This window comes from Bufo bufo, chromosome 4 (assembly GCF_905171765.1).
Source record: "Bufo bufo chromosome 4, aBufBuf1.1, whole genome shotgun sequence".
Lineage (NCBI taxonomy): Eukaryota > Metazoa > Chordata > Amphibia > Anura > Bufonidae > Bufo > Bufo bufo.
Window position 1 is genome coordinate 229,361,528 of NC_053392.1, and position 22,348 is coordinate 229,383,875.

General features: G+C 43.0%; 1 protein-coding gene across 1 annotated transcript in view; it reads left to right on the forward strand.

Moving 5' to 3' along the window:
- Positions 1-22,348, forward strand: part of LOC120997971 (probable cation-transporting ATPase 13A5) — a 393,800-nt gene that overhangs the window by 136,276 nt on the left and 235,176 nt on the right. Inside the window, exons 7-9 of the mRNA XM_040428358.1 lie at positions 4,700-4,834; positions 7,028-7,100; positions 10,814-10,945. Of these exons, the coding sequence (XP_040284292.1) occupies positions 4,700-4,834; positions 7,028-7,100; positions 10,814-10,945 (340 nt within the window). The remainder of the gene's footprint in view (positions 1-4,699; positions 4,835-7,027; positions 7,101-10,813; positions 10,946-22,348) is intronic.

Below are 22,348 nucleotides of genomic sequence, written 5' to 3' on the forward strand. Positions count from 1 at the left end.
TAGTGTTTTACGTATCGTAGATTCGCTAACAGGGATGTTAGCATATGCCAGAGACTTTTGTAAGTCTTTAGCTGACACTCTAGGATTCTTCTTTACCTCATTGAGCAGTCTGTGCTGTGCTCTTGCAGTCATCTTTGCAGGACGGCCACTCCTAGGGAGAGTAGCAGCTGTGCTGAACTTTCTCCATTTCTCTAAATCATGTTCTAATGATGTTTTCACAGCTCCGCAGGATATGGAGGCGCTCCAAATACTAGAGGAAAGGAGTCCAAGTTTCCACCATTCACCCGCAGCCAGTCGGTCACGTTTCCACCCTTGTCACTCAGTCCAGCAATTGAGACATTTGTCAAAATGGTTGTGAAGGAACTATATTCCCTTCCAGCAAAACGCCCCTATGACAATTTGAGTCATGATAAAAGACTAGTGTTAAAGCAATTGCGGGGCATGAAGAATGTTGTATTTAAACCGGCTGGCAAGGGTGGGAACGTGGTCATTTGGCCTGTGGAGATGTATGAGGCGGAGGCCCATCACCAACTTCATGATACTGATTGTTATAGCAAACTTACATCTAATCCTACCAGTAACTTTCAGGATAGATACAATGTGTTTTGATGGCAGTGGTGGAGTTGGGGATTATTACTAGGACTGTCTTCCATGTCGATACTGCCGCCAATTACCTGATTAATGAGCAAACGTTTATCAGACAATTGCAATCTTTCAGCAGGTTAAAAAATCATCGTTTGGCTACATTTACATGAACGTTGTGTTTTGCGGATAAGAATAGGACATGTTCTTTTTTTTTTTTTTTACGAGGCCGCTGCACAGGAACTACGGATGCGGACAGCAGACGGAGTGCTGTCCATATCTTTTGCGGCCCCATAGAGATAAATGGGTCAACACCCGTTAAGGAAAATTGCGGAACAGATGCAGACTCATTCATACAGTCATGTGAATGTAGCCTTTACTGGAGGCAGATTGTGCTGTATAATTACTATCTGCTGCCTGCAAACAGTTATTCTGTATGGGGACAAGTGATGGCATTAGCAATCCTTCCTCCCTATACTATGGAAGAGATCACTGCATGTAAATGCAGCAGTCTCATCGACTGATGAGCAACTCATTGTTGGGAAGGAACAGTTCTGTTCCGAAAATCGTCTGCCTCATCTGCTGGTGTAATACCAGCCTAACACTTAACTTGATAGCCTTAACATTGCACAGGTTTTTTAAACCACTTAAACTCAGATCAAGAAATTGGGCCAGATTTATCATTAGCTCAAGTCAAAATAATTGGAGTGAAAAAGTCGCTAAAACTGTGCAAAAATTTGCGACTTTTATTGGCTCTGTGCTATGCTCGCCAGTTTTCTGAAAGAGGGCGTGTTTCTTATGCAAATGAATCTCTAGACAGATTTACTATTTCGACAATTTAAAAAAGTCACAAAAAATTGCACAATTTCACTCCAGTGAGGACCATGCTTATCTTTTGCGACTTTTTAATAAACATGCAACTTTTTCATAAAGACATGCAACTTTTGTAAAGCCGCTTACTGAAGGATAAACGGCTACTGTCAAACCACATTTATCACAGTATTAAAGGACCATTAATAAATCTGACTTAGCCAAAATTGACTTTGGACATATGTAAAAGTGGAGTAAGATGTAAGTGTAATGATAAATCTGGCCCATAGACTTTGCAAGAATGGCTCTAAAGCCAGCAACTAATTGGATTGCCTTCTGCTGGACCTTCAAGGCTTAGTATTGTGTCACAGACTGGGTCCACTCGAGGATCATGTTACCCTTTTGTGCCAGTCAGACCATGGGCACATTTAATCCATTCAGGACCTCCGCTGTACATGTACGACGGAAGTCCAGTCTGTAAACATGGCTCCTGCACGCACGTTCCACGGGCGCCATAGTCACCGGGTTTCTGCTACATTAGGCTGATCGCATACATTTTCCCCTTCTGAAAATGTCCAGTCCGGAAGAGGTGGCAGCACTGTATTGTTGTATTGAAAATTACAGTAAGTCTTCAATGATGGCTATATAGCCATCAATGAACACAATGAACAATCTAATCATTGTCAGTTATTGTCACCCAGGATGACTTAAAAAAAGTAAAAAAAAGTTCTTACAAATACAAAAATAAAATAAAAATACTTAGCCAATAAAAAAAAAACCTCTTGGGCATCACCACATGCGAAAATGCCAATACAATTAAAATATAACAATGTTAATTGCGTACGGCAAATATCGTAACGGGAAAAAAAATAAAACATCCAATTTGCCATTTTTTGTCACTTCAACTCGCCAATATTTTTTTTTTGCAAACACGTCAAATTGTTCAAAAGTACAGATCGCACTGCAAAAAATTAGCCCTCAAACAGCCCCGTACATATAACTACAAAAAGGTTGTAATCTTTTTTTCAGTATTAAAATGCAAGAAAAATGATACAGTCCTGATCAAAAGTTTAAGACCACTTGACAAATGGCACAAAATCATATTTAGCATGGCTGGATCTTAACAAGGTTCCAAGTAGAGCTTCAACATGCAACAAGAAGAAATGAGAGTGAGACAAAACATTTTTTGAGCATTCAATTTAATGAAAACAACGAATAAACTGAAAGAGGCTGTTTTTCAGCTGATCAAAAGTTTAGGACCACATGCCTTTAAAAGGCCAAATCTGTGCAAAGATGTGGATTCATTGTCATTTTCTGTCAGGTAGTCACACGTTGTGATGGCAAAAGCAAAAAAACTCTCCCTTTTTGAACGTGGTCGGGTTGTTGAATTGCATAAGCAGGGTCTCTCACAGCGCGCCATCGCTGCTGAGGTGGGACGCAGTAAGACAGTCATTTGGAATTTCTTAAATGATCCTGAGGGTTATGGAACAAAAAAGTCAAGTGGAAGATCCAAAAAAATTTCATCAGCACTGAGCCGGAGGATCCAATTGGCTGTCCGTCAAGACACTGGACGATCCTCGACCCAAATTAAGGCCCTTACTGGTGCTGACTGCAGCCCCATAACCATCAGACGGCATCTGAGACTGAAGGGATTCAAAACCAAAAAACATCTTCAAAGACCTCGTCTCCTTGAACGCCACAGAACTGCTCGTTTGGACTTTGTAAGAGAGCACCAAACATGGGACATTCAAAGGTGGAAGAAAGTTTTATTCTCTGATGAGAATTTTTTTTTACCTTGATGGTCCTGATGGTTTCCAATGTTACTGGCATGACAAGCAGATCCCACCTGAGATGTTTTCTACGCGCCACAGTGGAGGGGGCGCCATAATGGTCTGGGGTGCTTTTTCCTTCAGTGGAACAATGGAGCTTCAGGAAGTGCAGGGGCGTCAAACGGCCGCTGGCTATGTCCAGATGTTGCAGAGAGCATTCCTCATGACTGAGGGCCCTCGTCTGTGTGGTAACGACTGGGTTTTTCAACAGGACAACGCTAGAGTACTGAATGCCCGCAGGACAAGGGACTTCTTCCAGGAGAATAACATCACTCTTTTGGCCCATCCTACGTGTTCCCCTGATCTAAATTCAATTGAGAACCTTTGGGGATGAATGGCAAGGGAAGTTTACAAAAATAGACAACAGTTCCAGACAGTAGATGGCCTTCGTGCGGCCGTCTTCACCACTTGGAGAAATGTTCCCACTCACCTCATGGAAATGCTTGCATCAAGCATGCCGAAACGAAGTTTTGAAGTTATAAACAATAACGGTGGAGCTACTCATTACTGAGTTCATGTTTGGAAGTTGGATTTCTGTTTTGGGGGGGTTTAGTTTTTTTTTGGAGGTGTGTTCCTAAACTTTTGATCAGCTGAAAAACAGCCTGCTTCAGTTTATTCGTTGTTTTCATTAAATTGAATGCTCAAAAAATGTTTTGTCTCACTCCCATTTCTTCTTGTTGCATGTTAAAGCTCTACTTGGAACCTTGTTAAGATCCAGCCATGCTAAATATGATTTTTTTGCCATTTTTCAAGTGGTCTTAAACTTTTGATCAGGACTGTACAAGTGTGGTATCGTTGTAACCGTACTGACCTGGAGAATGAAGATAACAGGTCAATTTTATCGCATAGTGTACGGTGTAAAAAAAATTAAAGTAAAAAGCTTTATCAGAATTGCGTTTTTTCCCAATGCTACCTACCCCATTTGGATTTTTTTCTGCTTCCCACTACATTGTATGCAACCATAAATGGTGCAATTAGAAAGTAAAACGTGTCCCACAAAAAATAAGCCCTCATAAGGCTATGTGAACGGAAAATTTTTAAAGTTAGGACTATGGGAAGGCGGGGAGTAAAAAACGAAAATCGCCAGCATTGTTCTCTATAGAACTGGTCACGTTTTCTTTCCGCTGACAGCAAACATCACATGTCTGGATATGGCATAGGACTGTTGCAGCCTATCACTATTCTTACAGCAGTGACAGTGGTGACATTCTGTATGCCTGTATGTCTCTGTGTTAGGTACAGTGTCAGTGACACAAATAGCACTTCACTGCTGCGCGCAGACTGGTAAAGCACGTAAACAGACAGTGGCAGGAGAAAGGGGTTAGTATAAAATTATTTTTTATTTTCATCTATTTCAGAGATTTCTATTTATCCCAGACACCTATTTAACCCCTTTATGTTGAAACTGTAAGAAATATGTAAAATTATTTGTCACCAAAATACTAATGCTGCCAATATGCTTTGTTTTTGCTTTGCAGATTTTCAACCCATTTTATGTATTCCAAGCCTACACTTTAACTATATGGATAGCTACATCATACATTGAATATAGCTTATCTATTTTATGTATGACCATCATATCTATTTCTGCCACAGTATATAATTTAAGAAAGGTATGTATGCTTGTATCTAAAGGGAACTATGTTTTACTTATTTTCCCTTAAAGACATTGATAGGATATGCGATCAGTGTCAGATTTGTCTCACCTCTGAAAGCTGCTCCTATCCTAAAGTGGAGAGCACACCACACATGTGTGACATGCTCTTTATTTATCACTGTGGGAGCTCTGAAAATAGCCAAATGGGCTTTATCAAATATTTTCGGAACTCCCAAAGTGGTGAATGGAGAGGCCACTGAGCAAGCACAGCCACTACCCAATTCACTGCTATAGACGCCGGTGCATGGCTATTTTCAAACTCCCATAGTGGTCAACTGAGGCTGGCAGCGCATGTGTGGCTGCTCTCCATTCACTTCGGAGATCCGGTTCTGGAGATAACAGTAGTGGGGGTGGGGTACAGATATAAGGGAACATCCTAGCCATCAATGTCTGATATCAGCCAACCCCTTTAACATATATACTGTATGTGTATGTATCTGTACTGTGTATATATATATATATAAAAAATATATATATATATATATATATATATATATAATATATATATACACTGTGTGCAGAATTATTAGGCAAATTAGTATTTTGACCACATCATCCTCTTTATGCATGTTGTCTTACTCCAAGCTGTATAGGCTCGAAAGCCTACTACCAATTAAGCATATTAGGTGATGTGCATCTCTGTAATGAGAAGGAGTGTGGTCTAATGACATCAACACCCTATATCAGGTGTGCATAATTATTAGGCAACTTCCTTTCCTTTGGCAAAATGGGTCAAAAGAAAGACTTGACAGGCTCAGAAAAGTCAAAAATAGTGAGATATCTTGCAGAGGGATGCAGCACTCTTAAAATTGCAAAGCTTCTGAAGCGTGATCATCGAACAATCAAGCGTTTCATTCAAAATAGTCAACAGGGTCGCAAGAAGCGTGTGGAAAAACCAAGGCGCAAAATAACTGCCCATGAACTGAGAAAAGTCAAGCGTGCAGCTGCCAAGATGCCACTTGCCACCAGTTTGGCCATATTTCAGAGCTGCAACATCACTGGAGTGCCCAAAAGCACAAGGTGTGCAATACTCAGAGACATGGCCAAGGTAAGAAAGGCTGAAAGACGACCACCACTGAACAAGACACACAAGCTGAAACGTCAAGACTGGGCCAAGAAATATCTCAAGACTGATTTTTCTAAGGTTTTATGGACTGATGAAATGAGAGTGAGTCTTGATGGGCCAGATGGATGGGCCCGTGGCTAGATTGGTAAAGGGCAGAGAGCTCCAGTCCGACTCAGACGCCAGCAAGGTGGAGGTGGAGTACTGGTTTGGGCTGGTATCATCAAAGATGAGCTTGTGGGGCCTTTTCGGGTTGAGGATGGAGTCAAGCTCAACTCCCAGTCCTACTGCCAGTTTCTGGAAGACACCTTCTTCAAGCAGTGGTACAGGAAGAAGTCTGCATCCTTCAAGAAAAACATGATTTTCATGCAGGACAATGCTCCATCACACGCGTCCAAGTACTCCACAGCGTGGCTGGCAAGAAAGGGTATAAAAGAAGAAAATCTAATGACATGGCCTCCTTGTTCACCTGATCTGAACCCCATTGAGAACCTGTGGTCCATCATCAAATGTGAGATTTACAAGGAGGGAAAACAGTACACCTCTCTGAACAGTGTCTGGGAGGCTGTGGTTGCTGCTGCACGCAATGTTGATGGTGAACAGATCAAAACACTGACAGAATCCATAGATGGCAGGCTTTTGAGTGCCCTTGCAAAGAAAGGTGGCTATATTGGTCACTGATTAGTTTTTGTTTTGTTTTTCAATGTCAGAAATGTATATTTGTGAATGTTGAGATGTTATATTAGTTTCACTGGTAAAAATAAATAATTGAAATGGGTATATATTTGTTTTTTGTTAAGTTGCCTAATAATTATGCACAGTAATAGTCACCTGCACACACAGATATCCCCCTAAAATAGCTAAAACTAAAAACAAACTAAAAACTACTTCCAAAAATATTCAGCTTTGATATTAATGAGTTTTTTGGGTTCATTGAGAACATGGTTGTTGTTCAATAATAAAATTAATCCTCAAAAATACAACTTGCCTAATAATTCTGCACTCCCTGTATATATATATATATATATATATATATTTATGTATATATGTTTATATTTAGTATTTGTTTCTATCTTTTCCCTTTAGCAATCAGTCAAGCTGAACAGAATGTCAACATCCTATAACAGCATTTTGGTTTCAGTACTTCATAAGAATGGAGGTAAAGGTCACAGATTGTATTCATTCACTAATCTTAACATATGATGTAGCTACATGTAGTAGTGTGTGTCTGTAGTGTTTTTGCTTGTATCTCCATACAGCATTAAAACAACGTTTTTTGCAAAGCGACTTTGGATGTAGCATCTGAAGCTCACTTTGCGCCTTATGTGTTATTTTGTTGATTGAAATGATTGAAGTTTTAATGTATAACATTTTATTAACAAAAGCATCATGGCTTTCTTTTATTGTGGAGCCATGATAGCATTCTAGACACATACTGTGCAAAATATAGTCACTTGGCATAGGATCCTTTCCCTAAAGTAGTCAGTTGGCAGTTTGTGGAAACACTTTCTTTTCTTTTTCCATCTAAGGCATACTTACCAACATTTTATTCGGTAAAATCTGAGGAATCTAAGCCTTGCCCTTGGGAACAAACCGGTCCAGACGCACCAATTTATGGGTGGGGTTTATGTTAGCATTTGGCCCAGGACAGCCCGAATTTTCCAGGACTGTCTCTGAAAAGCAAGGACAGTTGGCAAGTATGCTACAGATGTAGCACATGGTAAAGGGGTTTTCTAATGATTAATATTAACAGGAAAAAACAGACATGACATAGTACATACAAATTTATTTCTAACAAAGCTAGAGCCAGACCTGTACCTCACATGGATCCAGAGACCCACCATGCATATTGTTCTGATGCAATTATTTCAGTTTGACAGCTCAGGAGCATGTCCTTTCTCAGGAGCATATCCTGTAAATGTCGTAGCTTCTAACAGAATATATGGTTGGTGGCAGTTGATTCAAAGGGGTGGGCATAGAAAAACTGTAAGGAAAAGAATAAACAGGAGGTGGCACCATACCAGAGGCGTAACCATCGCGGTCGCAGAGGGCGGGGGCCCGCTGCACTCACATGTAATGGGAACGGTCTTATGGGGCCTGACATGAAGTACAATGACAATGCCGGGCCCCGCCATAGCGCTCTTTAAACATGCATAATATGCACCCCGGGCGCAGAGGCAAGGGGGAGTGCAGAGGCGGGTGGCGCAGAGGCGGGGGAGCGCAGAGGCAGGGGGGGGCACAGAGGCAGGGTGGATGCGCACACCCACCCGGCAGTTCTTGTCCCTGCCAGGCTGTTTGTTTCCAGAGTGAAGCAGGGAGCCCTCTCTGCTCCCTGCTTCACTGTTCTTCTGAGCTCCGGTGCTCCCCCTGCTGGCCGCACATCGTGCTGCTGGCTGTGGGAGGAGTGCTGAAAGCCCGGGAATCGGCCTCCAGCACAGCCAGCAGTGCAGTGTAAGTAAGGGGAGATGTCATAAGAGAAGGTGAGTATGTGTTTTTTTTTCTTTCATAAATCTGCAGTCTGGAGAGGGCACTGGAGGCAAAAGGGGGACCACAATTAGAGTGAGGGGGCACACAAGTGGGCATCTTTAATGAGGGGGCACCTAATCAGGCATAACTAATGTGAGGGGGACATAATCTGGCATAACTACTATGAGGGGGGACATATCTGGCATAACTACTGTGAGGGGGCACATATCTGGCAAAACTACTGTGATGGGGCACATAATCTGGAATAACTACTGTGAGGGGGCACCTAATCTGGCATGACTACTGTGAGGGGACACCTAATGTGGCCTAACTACTTTGAGGGGGCACCGATTGTGGAATAACTACTGTGAGGGTGGCACATAATCTGGCATAACTATTGTGAGGGGGCAAATATCTGGCATAATTACTGTGAGAGGCCACATATCTGGGCATAACTACTGTGAGGGGGCACATAATCTGGCATAACTACTGTTAGGGGGCAAATAATCTGGCATAACTACTGTGAGGGGGCACATATCTGGACATATCTGGGGCCTGGCATAAAGTACAGTGTCAATGAAACTTGGGGGCAGTGGGGGACACTACTGGGGCAGCGGAGAACATTACCGGAGGCAGTGGAGGACATTACCAGAGACAGTGGGGGACACTACCGGGGGCAGTGGTGGACACTACTGGGTGCAGTGGGGGACATTACCAGAGGCAGTGGGGGACAATACCGGGTGTATTACTGGGGGATCAGGGACCAGGGGTGTAATGATTACACCCCTGGTGTAATGGGGGGGGCGCTCCGTTCCAAAGTTTGCACTGGGGCCCATAACACTCAAGTTATGCCACTGCGCCGTACATATACAGTCTATTAAATATTTTAGTGGCTTTCCAAAATTTAACATGCAGGTGCAAAAATATTCATATCCAGATGCTGGTTTGAAAAATGCAGATTGTATGACAACCCATTAACTTTACACTTAGCGCATGAAATATATTGTTGCTAGTTAAAGTTTGATTCTACTCTTTATTAACGTCTATCTACTATCTATCTATCTGTCTGTCTGTCTGGTTGGCAAGTACATCCATTTTTAAACAAAGTGAAGGTTTGCTATGACTTATGAATAGATATAAGTAGATATGTACTAGTATAAAGCAAAAGCAAATGAACTAAAAAAAAATGCAGAAAACTTTAAGATACATGCAAACTCTGCATATATGAATTGTATTAAATGTCATTACTTCTGTGTGAGTTCTCTGTAAATAATTTGAACAAACTGTGTGAGCCCACCTGCCATGACAAGGTGATCTCATACAGATGGTTCCCTACACTAAATGACCCAAATCTCACGAGCACAGGACTACAAAATAAACTTGAGGTAGTAAGGAATCATCTTTTCTCTGCCCTAATTAAAAACCACTTTGGGCAGAGGGAGGAGTACACAGCCAAAGTGGCGGCAGTTACCACCGCCACAAGCATAGATGTATTACTTTACTTATCTCTTTACTGTACAATATGGGGGTCATTTACTAAGCTGAAATAAGCCTAAATTAGGCGTATTTCAGGCGCAGATGGTGGTGCACCAGTCAGTTGCGCCGATATTTGTGACTTCACCCCACTCACGCCAGGTCTAAAATTGTGGGCATGGTGTTGGAGGTGAAGGGGACGGGCCAGCCTGTTTTAGGCATAGAAAATGGTCTAAATGTAAGACAACTCTGAAGCTGTCCTATGAGGCTTTATTAAGAACGGCGTCTAAAACGCTGGTCTTAATAAATGTGTCCCTATGTTATCTTTATACTACTACATATTTACTTCTATCTATATATATTAGATATTTATCTATTTAATGTAGTCACTTATACAGTATAGCGCTTACATATTCCCAAGCACTTTACAAACATTATTAGTATGTCTTTGAAGTGTGGGAGGAAACTAGAATATACAAACTCCATGCAGATGTTGACCTTGATCGTAATCAAACCTAAGACCTTATAAAATAAGTCAATTTTACCACATAGGAAACGGCAAAAAAAAACAAAAAACATAAAGCTGTGGAGGAATGGTGTTTTTTTTTTATTCCACCCCATTTAGAATTTTTTCCAGCTTCCCACCACATTGTATGTAACTGTAAATGGTGCCATTAGAAAGTGCATTTTGTCCCTCAAAAAACAAACGCTCATACAGCTGTGTGAATGAAAAAGTTATGGCTTTGGGAGAGCTGGAAGTAAAAAACCAAAAAAAAAAAAGAAAATAACTTGGTCTTGAAAAGGTTAAAAAAGAACTGTTAGGATTGCTAGCTTCATAAAGTAGATTATGCTTAGCATGTTAGCACCAGAGTGTGATGTATAACTTTGATGCATTAAATTTTTTATAATTTCTTCTTGTTTGATTTTTTACAGAGCTTGAAGAAGTATCGTCTGAGTCTTTGGTTCCGGGGGATGTCATTGTTTTAGGTGGAAACAAGCTTTTCTTACCATGTGACGCCATTTTAATCAGTGGAGGGTGCACTGTGAATGAGGCAATGTTAACTGGTACTGTTTTATGGATTTCATTTTTATGTCATGCTTTCCTTCTTTGAAATTGTATCATTTGTTATTGTTCAATATTTTACGATTCCTGTAAGTATTTTCAGGGGTTTCTTGAAGGACAGTTGGGTCCTCAAGATGCTAATCGTTGAACTTGAGATGTGTTTATTCACTTTATCAGTTGCTAGGGAAACATTTTAGGACATCCTGAACTGTGATAGCTGTTAGTACCTCAATAAAGGAAATATGAGAGGAGGACAAAGATCAACATCCTAGGATTTTGTTTGGGAGGCATTGATTTTGTTTGGGAGTCATTTATGATGACCCCTCCACCAGAAAATGGAATTAAAAAGTCACAAACTGCAGATCTAAAACTTTGTAAATGCCATTGCAGCTAAAGGTCCTTTGAAATGGCATTTCTACGTCACCCTCAACATGCTATGTAAAGAGGCAGGGGTGAGATGTGGGCAAGTCCCAGCACATTTATTATTATTGTCATATCATCCTGCATATTTATCATCAATTATGCCATTCTGACATAAATGATAAAATCTATGCCTATAGGCTCGCATAGATTTCATTCTAGGCTCATGGAGAACAGAAGGATGCCCTCAATTATGAGGTGTGCGTCTATTCATAAATGAAGGGCATCCTCCTGCGGCATATTAGATTAAAAAAAAGTGCAGCGCATGCTGGTCTTTCATAAATAACCCCCACTTTTTTATTTTGCATCAGGACAGATGATATGATGCAAATGCAGGGCCTTTTGTTAAAATTAAATGCGTTAATTTATTTTGCCTTGATTTGATGTTACTGACTAGTTGTTCCTTTAGGCTTGTTTCACACTTGCCAATCTGGCAGGCTGTTCCAGACAGGGGCAGCCTGCCAGATTCGGCATTGCCGGACTCGAGCTGAATGCCGTCTGGCACCATTAACTATAATGCGGTCTGGCAGTGATCCAGCCGCAATCTGGGAAATATTCAGAGAATCAGCCAGACAAATAGCGCTGCATGCAGGAGTTTTAGTCCAGCCAGTTTCTGGCATTCTATGCCGGGACAGCCTGCCGGCAGTGTGAAACATGCCTAACCTGCAAGTAGTTGTATTTTATTATTATCTGTGGCATATATTAGTCAAGAAAACAAAATTAGTCAATGTCGCTAGGTGAAGATTACTGTTGGGTGCGAATATTCGAATAACGAATATTAATCGCGAATACCGGCACTTCTAGAATTCGCGAATATTTAGAATATAGTGAAATATATTCGTAATTTCAAATATTCTAGATTTTCTTTTCATGCTTGTGGGCCAATGAGAAGGCTGCAATGTCTTTGTCTGAGCTTAGCAACATCCCTAGCAACCAATAGGAAACTTGCCTACCCCTTACTATATAAGAACCTCCCCAGCAGCCCTTGTATGCAGTATTTTGCAGATCTGAAAGAGACAGCAGTGTCATTGCTGTGCTCTCTGCTTTCCTGTGTCATTACATTAGATAGTTAGTTAGTTAGTTAGCTTATATAAATATATATATAATACAGATAGTTAGTGGGAGATACTCAGTGTAGATTAGATAGTGATATAGTGTAGCTGATAGGTTCTGCTGTCGATACATACATTGTACATACATACATACTGTAAGGGATCGTCTTTTCATTCGGGGGTCATCCAAACAGTGCATTTATTTGGCAGTCTTCAGGCACAAACAGCAACCAAAACATCAATCAAAATCCTCAGCCGTCTGGCCACTGACTAAACAGTATAGTCCCTCTATAGCAGGATCCGGGTCTACCACCCAGCTCCCCAAAACACTGCAGTGCTTACCCCACACAGGGTCAGAGGGTCCCAGCTCCCACAGGCTTTAGCACAGCCTGCTCTTTCCTCAGACTGAGAGCCCCAGGATTAAATAACATCCCTGGACATGGGCATATTCTTAAATCCTGGAGTGGGGCATGGGGAATAGTGATGAGCGGCAGGGGTTATATTAGAATTTGCGATATTTCGCGAATATTCGGAGAATATTCGCAATTTGAATATTCGTTTTTTACTAAAAAAATTGACAAGGTAATGATCACGTAATATGCAAATTTCCGTAATGCAAATTTCCGTAATGCAAATTTTTCAATTGCCGAGCAAAAACATGATTCCTCCCTGCTTCTTGCTTGTGGGCCAATGAGTCATAGCACTATATTAAATATATTTGTTTTTTAGAATATTCGTAATATTCTAAAACAAGAATATATAGCAATACAGCGAATATTCTAAATAAACGAATGTAGAGCATTTTAGCTAATATAGTTCTATAATTAGTTTTTAATAGTTCTAATTTTTTTCCAATCTGAACTTCAGATGAGAAAAAAATTACAACTATTAGACAAAGAAGATTATAGCACTATATTAGCTAAATTGCTCTATATTCGTTTTTTTCGAATATTCGCTATATTGCTATATATTAATTTTTTTGAATATTTATAATTTTTCCCATTTAAAGTCAATATTCCTCCCTGCTTCTTGCTTGTGGTCCAATGATTCATTGGCCCACAAGCAAGAAGCAGGGAGGAATCGTGTTTTTACTCGCCAATTGAAAAATTTGTGATAAAAATCTCAAATATTCGAAATTACAAATATATATCACTATATTCTAAATATTCGCGAATTTTCGAAGTACCTATATTCGCGATAAAAACTAGCAATTCGAATATTCGTGATCAACACTAATGAGGAACAGGCACCCTTCCAACACATTGCCTGTTCCCAGTAAAAGCCCGCTCTGGACTAGCTGGAGCCAGCTAAGCTAAGTAGCTTGGTGTCCACCAACTAGCTTAGTGGCCACCTACCGTATATATCTAGAGCCTTTACTCAACCAAGGCGGGGCCCCTTTAGTGACACACTCCTGGTGCAAACAACACCCCCTTTCCATGCTTTGCTTTGACTTTTCTGTTCTCACCCAGGCTCCTCTGGGTGAGATACACCCTTTCAATGGCCGTCATGTGGCCCTCTGGCAGCTCCACTGCCACATATATTTCCCCCCTTAAAATGGCCGTAGGACTTTTCACCTTACTTAACCGCCCTCCAGGGTCAAAGCTCCTACATTGGGAAACATCTATCACAACCTGTACCACCGCACACCTCATAACCTCAACTTCGTTGTCATTACAGGCAATCTGGTCTATATTGCTTGCAACATCAGTGACCGGGACACACATTACATCGGCACCCACCGGACCAATTTTCCCATCCCTTTTGGTGGCTTCCCTCAACCTGGGACTGAATCAGTTCTGCGAGGGTCTCCTCTTCTACATTCCGCTCAAGGGGCAGCATTTCTACTAAACACCCTTCTCTGTCATAGACTTCCTCCTTGACAGTGTTATACATCAGGTTACTACAAACAACTGACACTTGTAAGGAATTTCCCACAACTATCTCTGGCTCCCGCACATGCTCCTCGTGTCCTTTCTTGGACTGCTGCAGCTCTTGACTGAACTGTTCGCATAGTTTCTCCCAGTCATGGTCATGTTCAGATCCCTTCTCCTTGGGTTTGCAGCGCTCCTTCAGCAGAGCATGCTTGCCCCCGCTTTCTTCTTTTTCAGCAGTGGTTTCTTCAGATTTGGCCTCAGTTTCAGGGTCTTCTGCTTCTTCAGTGGCTCCCCCCACTTCGGCAGACCCCTCTTCAGCCTTATCCTTGGTCTCTGGAACATCCGAGGATTTCTCCCATTCCATCTCATCGGCCTTAGCTTCTTCAGCCTTTGAGTCCCATTTGGAGTCATCATTTACTTTGTTAGCCTTCTCTGACACGGCATCATATACTTCCATTCTGAACTCATCCTCCTCTTTCTCATCAAGGTTGAAGGTACTGGGGACACCATGATCTTCACCAGACTCGTGGTCTTCTGGCAATCCCTCCAGAGGTTCACCCATTCGTTTAGGCTCTAGAAGAGCCATCTCACAGTCATCTGGCTCATTAAAGGGATTCTGTCACCTCGTTTTCGGTTATAGAGCTGCGGACATGCACGGCTAGATCGCCGCTAGCATGTCCGCAATATACCGATCCTATAGGGCTGTGTCCTTTAAAATCATTTTTTAAACAAAATAAAAGGACACAGCCCTATAGGACAGGTATATTGCGGACATGCTAGCGGCGATCTAGCCGTGCATGTCCGCATCTCTATAACCGAAAACGAGGTGACAGAATCCCTTTAAGCACTTCTTCAAGGGATCGAGCCCAGGTGAGGGCCTCCTCTTCACTCTGCTCTGCTGCAGCCGATGTAGAAATATCACCATTCTCTTTTGGACACCCTGTGAGGGTTTCCTCCCAGGGTCCCTTTAAGCACTTTGTTTATTTCTACTGCAGTCTTCTTTGGTGACTCTGTGAAGACAGCTAATCCCTTCTCTATTATATCTAGGGACAGTGTGAAGAGAGAGAAATCTTCGGGATTGCAGCTGTACTGACGTGTCAGTTCATTTACCCCTGCCTGGATATGGGTCTCAGACACTAGGCTGCCGTCTCCCCATTCAGCTCTCGTCACGTCAGGTATAACTGTCGCCTGGTCGCTACTAGTGACTACCTGAATTTCGCAGGGTCTTGACATGGTAGCCTCACTCTCTGAGTTGCTATCAGTAACAGCACATATGTTAAATATACTGCTCATGTCATTATTAATCCTGACCTCTGAAGGCACACATGAGCTAATCCCCACCTTGGACATTTCCCCAGCAACCATAGAACCCTGTGGATACTGCATATCCACTTCTGGTATGGGTGGTACATACTCTAGCCCCACCACATTATCTACAGTGTGTTCTCTCATCTGTATGCCCTCAACATTTATCAGCATTCCTAAATCCATTACATTTTTACCAGCAGGGGGAGCTTTTACCCCAATCACAGCCTGCTGAGGGAAAAGCACGTCATTATTATCACATATTTTATATGACATCCCATTTTCATTATACAGTTCTGTAAATCACCTTGCACCTTATCTGCACCATTGTTTCCAATGGTCATTTCACTCAAACCACTGTGTTCAATGTGTATCTCCGTCACACTCTCCTTTAAAGGGATGGGTTCAGGTTCTGCAGGAGTGTTTCCCTTTCCCCAGAACAACGGGAAATTACGGCCGAACATTCCCTCAGACATGAGATTATTTTTAACATCAAGTTCATAAGTCCAAGTTCTCACTGGAGTTTCACCCTCAGTGCGAACCACAGGATAGTCCTTGCTATCCCTGTCCATGTCCATCACATGGTCCCCAGCTACCAAGTTGGCACGTACCAGGTTCACCTGGCACCTTGTGTCCAACACCGCCTGGACTGAACTGCCATTCACCACAATGTTGCACATTTTCGGCGCAGTCTCTAGTCCCGGTGTCTCAACACCTCACGGCCCAGCAGGTAGCAAATGCGGCCGGCTCACTGTCACATTATCTGCTATACAAGCAATAACTGGAACGCTCTTACCCATTGTCGTCACAGGTTCAGCGCTCTCAAGTGCTATACGCACAGCTCCACAATGGTCACTATCCTTCTCCTGGATGTTAGGAATCTGCAGCCTTTGATTCCTGGTCACCTGACCCTTGACCATAGGACAATCAGGTGCACACTTTCCCACTTGACGACATCTCCAGCAGCACTCTCTCTGTTGTGGGACAGCTGCATGCTGTCGTGGTTGGTTGCTCCCAGCAACGGTCTTATGGCACCTCCGCACTTCCTCTCTGGGACTCGGTACACACTGGCCGTAAACACTGGAACTCTTGAGAGCCGCACCGCTCTCCATCTCACTCTCTTCCCGTCGGTTGCCGTTGGCAACGGCACACCTTTTGGCCACGAGGTCACTGCCCAGTTCCTCAGCACAACTGTTACCGTGGGAAATGCCTTGGGATAGGACTTCTCTTTGTCTTTTCAACTTCTTCATGATTTTTTTTATGCTCCTGTTGCCACTTTACTTGCTCTTGTTTAGCCTCCTCCTTGAGCTTTTCATGCTCCAGATTGGCTTGCACCAGCTGCTCGGTGAGATCCTCTATCGACCCCATAGCAACAGACTTTCTCAGCAAATAAGTCCACTTTAATTTGAGACCATATTCTCCAGGTGTCTCTCTTTCACTGGGCCTCTGGCCATTTAAATCTCCACACAGCAACTTCTTGCAAACACAGTAGAAGTGTCCAGATTAGCAGCACCTGCTGTCTGATCATTGACCCTAGCAACCGGCTGTTGCTGCCTTTTTTCCTGGACAACTCGCCCGCATCCTCCACCATATGTAAGGGATCGTCTTTTTATTCGGGGTCATTCTCACAGACCTCTTCCAGACAAAGGCTTTAGTGTCCAAACAGTGCATTTATTTGGCAGTCTTCATGCATAAACAGCAACCAAAACATAAATCAAAATAAATGCTCAGTCGTCTGGCCACTGACTAAACAGTATAGTTCCTCTATAGCAGGATCCGGGTCTACCACCCAGCTCCCCAAAACACTGCAGTGCTTACCCCACACAGGGTCAGAGGGTCCCGGCTCCTACAGGCTTTAGCACAGCCTTCTCCTTCCTCAGACTGAGAGCCCGACCCAAGTCCAGCAACAGGATTAAATAGCATCTCTGGACATGGGCATATTCTTAAATCCCGGAGTGGAGCATGGGGAACAGGCACCACCAAACACATTGCCTGTTCCCAGTAAAATCCTGCCCTGGACTAGCTGGAGCCATCTAAGCTAAGTAGCTTGGTGTCCATCAACTAGCTTAGGGCCACCTATATCTAGGGCCTTTACTCCACCAAGGCCGGGCACCTTGGTGACACACTCCTGGTGCAAACAACACCCCCTTTCCATGCTTTGCCGGGACTTTTCTGTTCTCACCCAGGCTCCTCTGGGTGAGATACACCCTTTCAATGGCCGTCATGTGGCCCTCTGGCAGCTCTACTGCCACAATACATACATACGTAGTGTTGTGATGTCACAAGTTCACAATACTTAGTGCACCAATCAGTAATATGTAGTAAGACCTGTTAAAATGTGAAGTTGCCCATATTGCGCCAAAATATTTGCATCATTAGTGCCGATTTTGCAATCGCAAATATATTGGAGTACTCTATCTGCATATAAAGCTATTGTAATGTTCTGCAATACCAACCATTTTCTCCAGTCTCAGGAAACTTCTTGCAGCTTGAAAAATGTAGCTATAGTGACCCACTCCTGTATTTTGCGCGAATATTACATTGCCGATCACAATCAATCAAGAAAATAATCTCGAATTTGCGAATATATGATTAATATTCTACCAAATATTCGCAAAATATGGCGAATTCGAATATTGCCCTTGTCGCTCATCACTAGTTAAGATCAATTACTTTAACCCTTTCCCGACACGTGAAGTGCTATTACGTCGCATATCGGGTCTTTAAAGATGGCGCTCACTCTGATTCGGAGTGGGCACCATGTAAAGGCCCAATATGTGATGTACAGTACTATTACATCATATTACATCACATTTTAGGTTCTTAAGGATGGCAACCATAGCAACCTAATGTCCGCGACTGGCGGTAATCCCAATTACGGATATTTACTCAGATGCCGTGTGTCAAATGTGACCACGGCATCTGGCAGTGCAAAAACTCATAAAGAGTGCGCTTCTGGGTATGTACCAGCTCCCCTTGGTGAGGCTCAAGGGAGCCGGATGGTGTGTGCAGCAACCTTTGTAGTCCTGAATGATACAAGGTCTCCAAAGGATCACAGTGTAATCCTAATAGACTTCAGTGCAAATGCATTTGAGTCTATGAGAGAAGCGATTTGATGATTGCTTGTTATAGTTCCCAATGGGAGCTAGAAAAAAAGTGTAACAAAAACTGTTTTTAAAAATAAATAAAAAACTTACAAAAAATGGAAATTCACATCACCCAGCTTTCCTCAAAATCAAAATACATAAAGAATTAAAAAAATAAACATCATGGACTTCACCGTGTATGAAAAAGCACATACTATTTAAATATAAAAATATTTATCCCATAAGGTAAATAGTGAAACTGAAAAAAGTCAAAATGGCTGATTCCCTGCTTTTGGTCTCTTCACTTCTCACAAAAAAAAATTCAAAAAGTGATCAAAAAGTCTTACACACCCCAAAATGGTATAAATGAAAAGTAGCGATCGACCCACAAAAAATTAGCTCTCGTACAGCTTTGTACACATAAAAAAGTTATAGGGGTCAGAATATGGTGATAAAATGTAAAAAAATTTAATTGTTTCAGTATTAAAGCGTAAGAAAAACTATACATATGTGGTATCGCCATAATGGTAATGACTCGGAGAATGAAAGTAAAAAGTCAGTTTTATCGCATAGGGAACACCGTAAAAAACAAACAAACATAAAACTGTTGCAGAATTGTTTATTTTTCCAATTTCGCCCCATTTGGAATTTTTTTTCCAGCTCCACACTACATCATATGCAATATTAAATGGTGGAATTAGAAAGTACAACTTGTACCACTAAAAACAAGCCTGCATATGGCTATGTGAATGGAAAAAATAAAAAGTAATTGCTCTGGAAAGGCAAAGAGTGAAAAACGCAAACGAAAAAAATTCCGGGGCGGAAAGGGTTAAGTTAAAATTTGAATGTTCTAAGAATCCTTTGTACAAAAGCTGTTCAGTTCTACATAACTTGCCCTGAATAATCCTGATTAGGGTTAGAAGAGTTGAACCCCTACAATTAGATATTGGTGACCATCAGTACTAAATTACCAGAAAAAACATGGGGGGCTTGGATCAACTGACTGGGAACTTAAAGTGGCCCTCGAAAAAATAAACTAAAAGAGGCCCCATGTTGTAGGCAAATTAACAGAAGGTCGGTCAGCAAAAGTATATAGGGCTAACATAAGTAGGCAAGGACAACAAAGTAAGAGGTGCCAGCAGCACAAAATACCACTCCAGCAGAACCAAATAACAGTGCAGCACAATATACTGTCACCCTCTCCACAGTATTCAGCTGTATCACTGTCCTGAGCCTGGTGATACAGTTGAAGTCAGAAAGGCACTTATGGCCTTTGGTCAGGTGCATAAGTACATGATGCTCCTACATTAATTAACCACCTCCGGACCGCCTAACGCACGGATGCGTCCGGAAGGTGGTTGATTCATTCCTCCTGGACGCATCCGTGTGTCATCTCGTGAGACGCGAGATTTCCTGTGAACGCGCGCACACAGGCGCGCGCGTTCACAGGAACGGAAGGTAAGAGAGTGGATCTCCAGCCTGCCAGAGGCGATCGTTCGCTGGCAGGCTGGAGATGTGATTTTTTTTAACCCCTAACAGGTATATTAGACGCTGTTATGATAACAGCGTCTAATATACCTGCTACCTGGTCCTCTGGTGGTCCCTTTTGTTTGGATCGACCACCAGAGGACACAGGCAGCTCAGTAAAGTAGCACCAAACACCACTACACTACACCCCCCCCGTCACTTATTAACCCCTTATGAACCACTGATCACCCCTGATCACCCCATATAGACTCCCTGATTACCCCCCTGTCATTGATCACCCCCCTGTCATTGATCACCCCCCTGTAAGGCTCTGTTCAGAGGTCCGTATGATTTTTACGGATCCACTGATACATTGATCGGATCTGCAAAACACGTACGGACATCTGAATGGAGCCTTACAGGGGGGTGATCAATGACGGAGGTGATCACCCCATATAGACTCCCTGATCACCCCCCTGTCATTGATCACCCCCCTGTCATTGATCACTCCCCTGTAAGGCTCCATTCAGACGTCCGTATGTTTTTTACGGATCCACGGGTACATGGATCGGATCCGCAAAACACATACGGACATCTGAATGGAGCCTTAAAGGGGGGTTATCACCCCATATAGACTCCCTAATCACCCCCCTGTCATTGATCACCCCCCTGTAAGGCTGCATTCAGATGTCCGTATGTTTTTTACGGATCCACGGATACATGGATCGGATCCACAAAACACATACGGACATCTGAATGGAGCCTTATAGGGGGGTGATCAATGACAGGGGGGTGATCACCCCATATAGACTCCCTGGTCACCCCCCTGTCATTGATCACCCCCCTGTAAGGCTGCATTCAGATGTCCGTATGTTTTTTACGGATCCACGGATACATGGATCAGATCCGCAAAACACATACGGACATCTGAATGGAGCCTTATAGGGGGGTGATCAATGACAGGGGGGTGATCACCCCATATAGACTCCCTGATCACCCCCCTGTCATTGATCACCCCCCTGTCATTGATCACCCCCCTGTAAGGCTGCATTCAGATGTCCGTATGTTTTTTACGGATCCACGGATACATGGATCGGATCCGCAAAACACATACGGACATCTGAATGGAGCCTTATAGGGGGGTGATCAATGACAGGGGGGTGATCACCCCATATAGACTCCCTGGTCACCCCCCTGTCATTGATCACCCCCCTGTAAGGCTGCATTCAGATGTCCGTATGTTTTTTACGGATCCACGGATACATGGATCAGATCCGCAAAACACATACGGACATCTGAATGGAGCCTTATAGGGGGGTGATCAATGACAGGGGGGTGATCACCCCATATAGACTCCCTGATCACCCCCCTGTCATTGATCACCCCTCTGTCATTGATCACCCCCCTGTCATTGATCACCCCCCTGTAAGGCTGCATTCAGATGTCCGTATGTTTTTTACGGATCCACGGATACATGGATCGGATCCGCAAAACACATACGGACATCTGAATGGAGCCTTATAGGAGGGTGATCAATGACAGGGGGGTGATCACCCCATATAGACTCCCTGGTCACCCCCCTGTCATTGATCACCCCCCTGTAAGTCTGCATTCAGATGTCCGTATGTTTTTTACTGATACATGGATCGGATCCGCAAAACACATACGGACATCTGAATGGAGCCTTATAGGGGGGTGATCAATGACAGGGGGGTGATCACCCCATATAGACTCCCTGATCACCCCCCTGTCATTGATCACCCCTCTGTCATTGATCACCCCCCTGTCATTGATCACCCCCCTGTAAGGCTGCATTCAGATGTCCGTATGTTTTTTACGGATCCACGGATACATGGATCGGATCCGCAAAACACATACGGACATCTGAATGGAGCCTTATAGGGGGGTGATCAATGACAGGGGGGTGATCACCCCATATAGACTCCCTGGTCACCCCCCTGTCATTGATCACCCCCCTGTCATTGATCACCCCCCTGTAAGGCTGCATTCAGATGTCCGTATGTTTTTTACTGATACATGGATCGGATCCGCAAAACACATACGGACATCTGAATGGAGCCTTATAGGGGGGTGATCAATGACAGGGGGGTGATCACCCCATATAGACTCCCTGATCACCCCTCTGTCATTGATCACCCCCCTGTCATTGATCACCCCCCTGTAAGGCTGCATTCAGATGT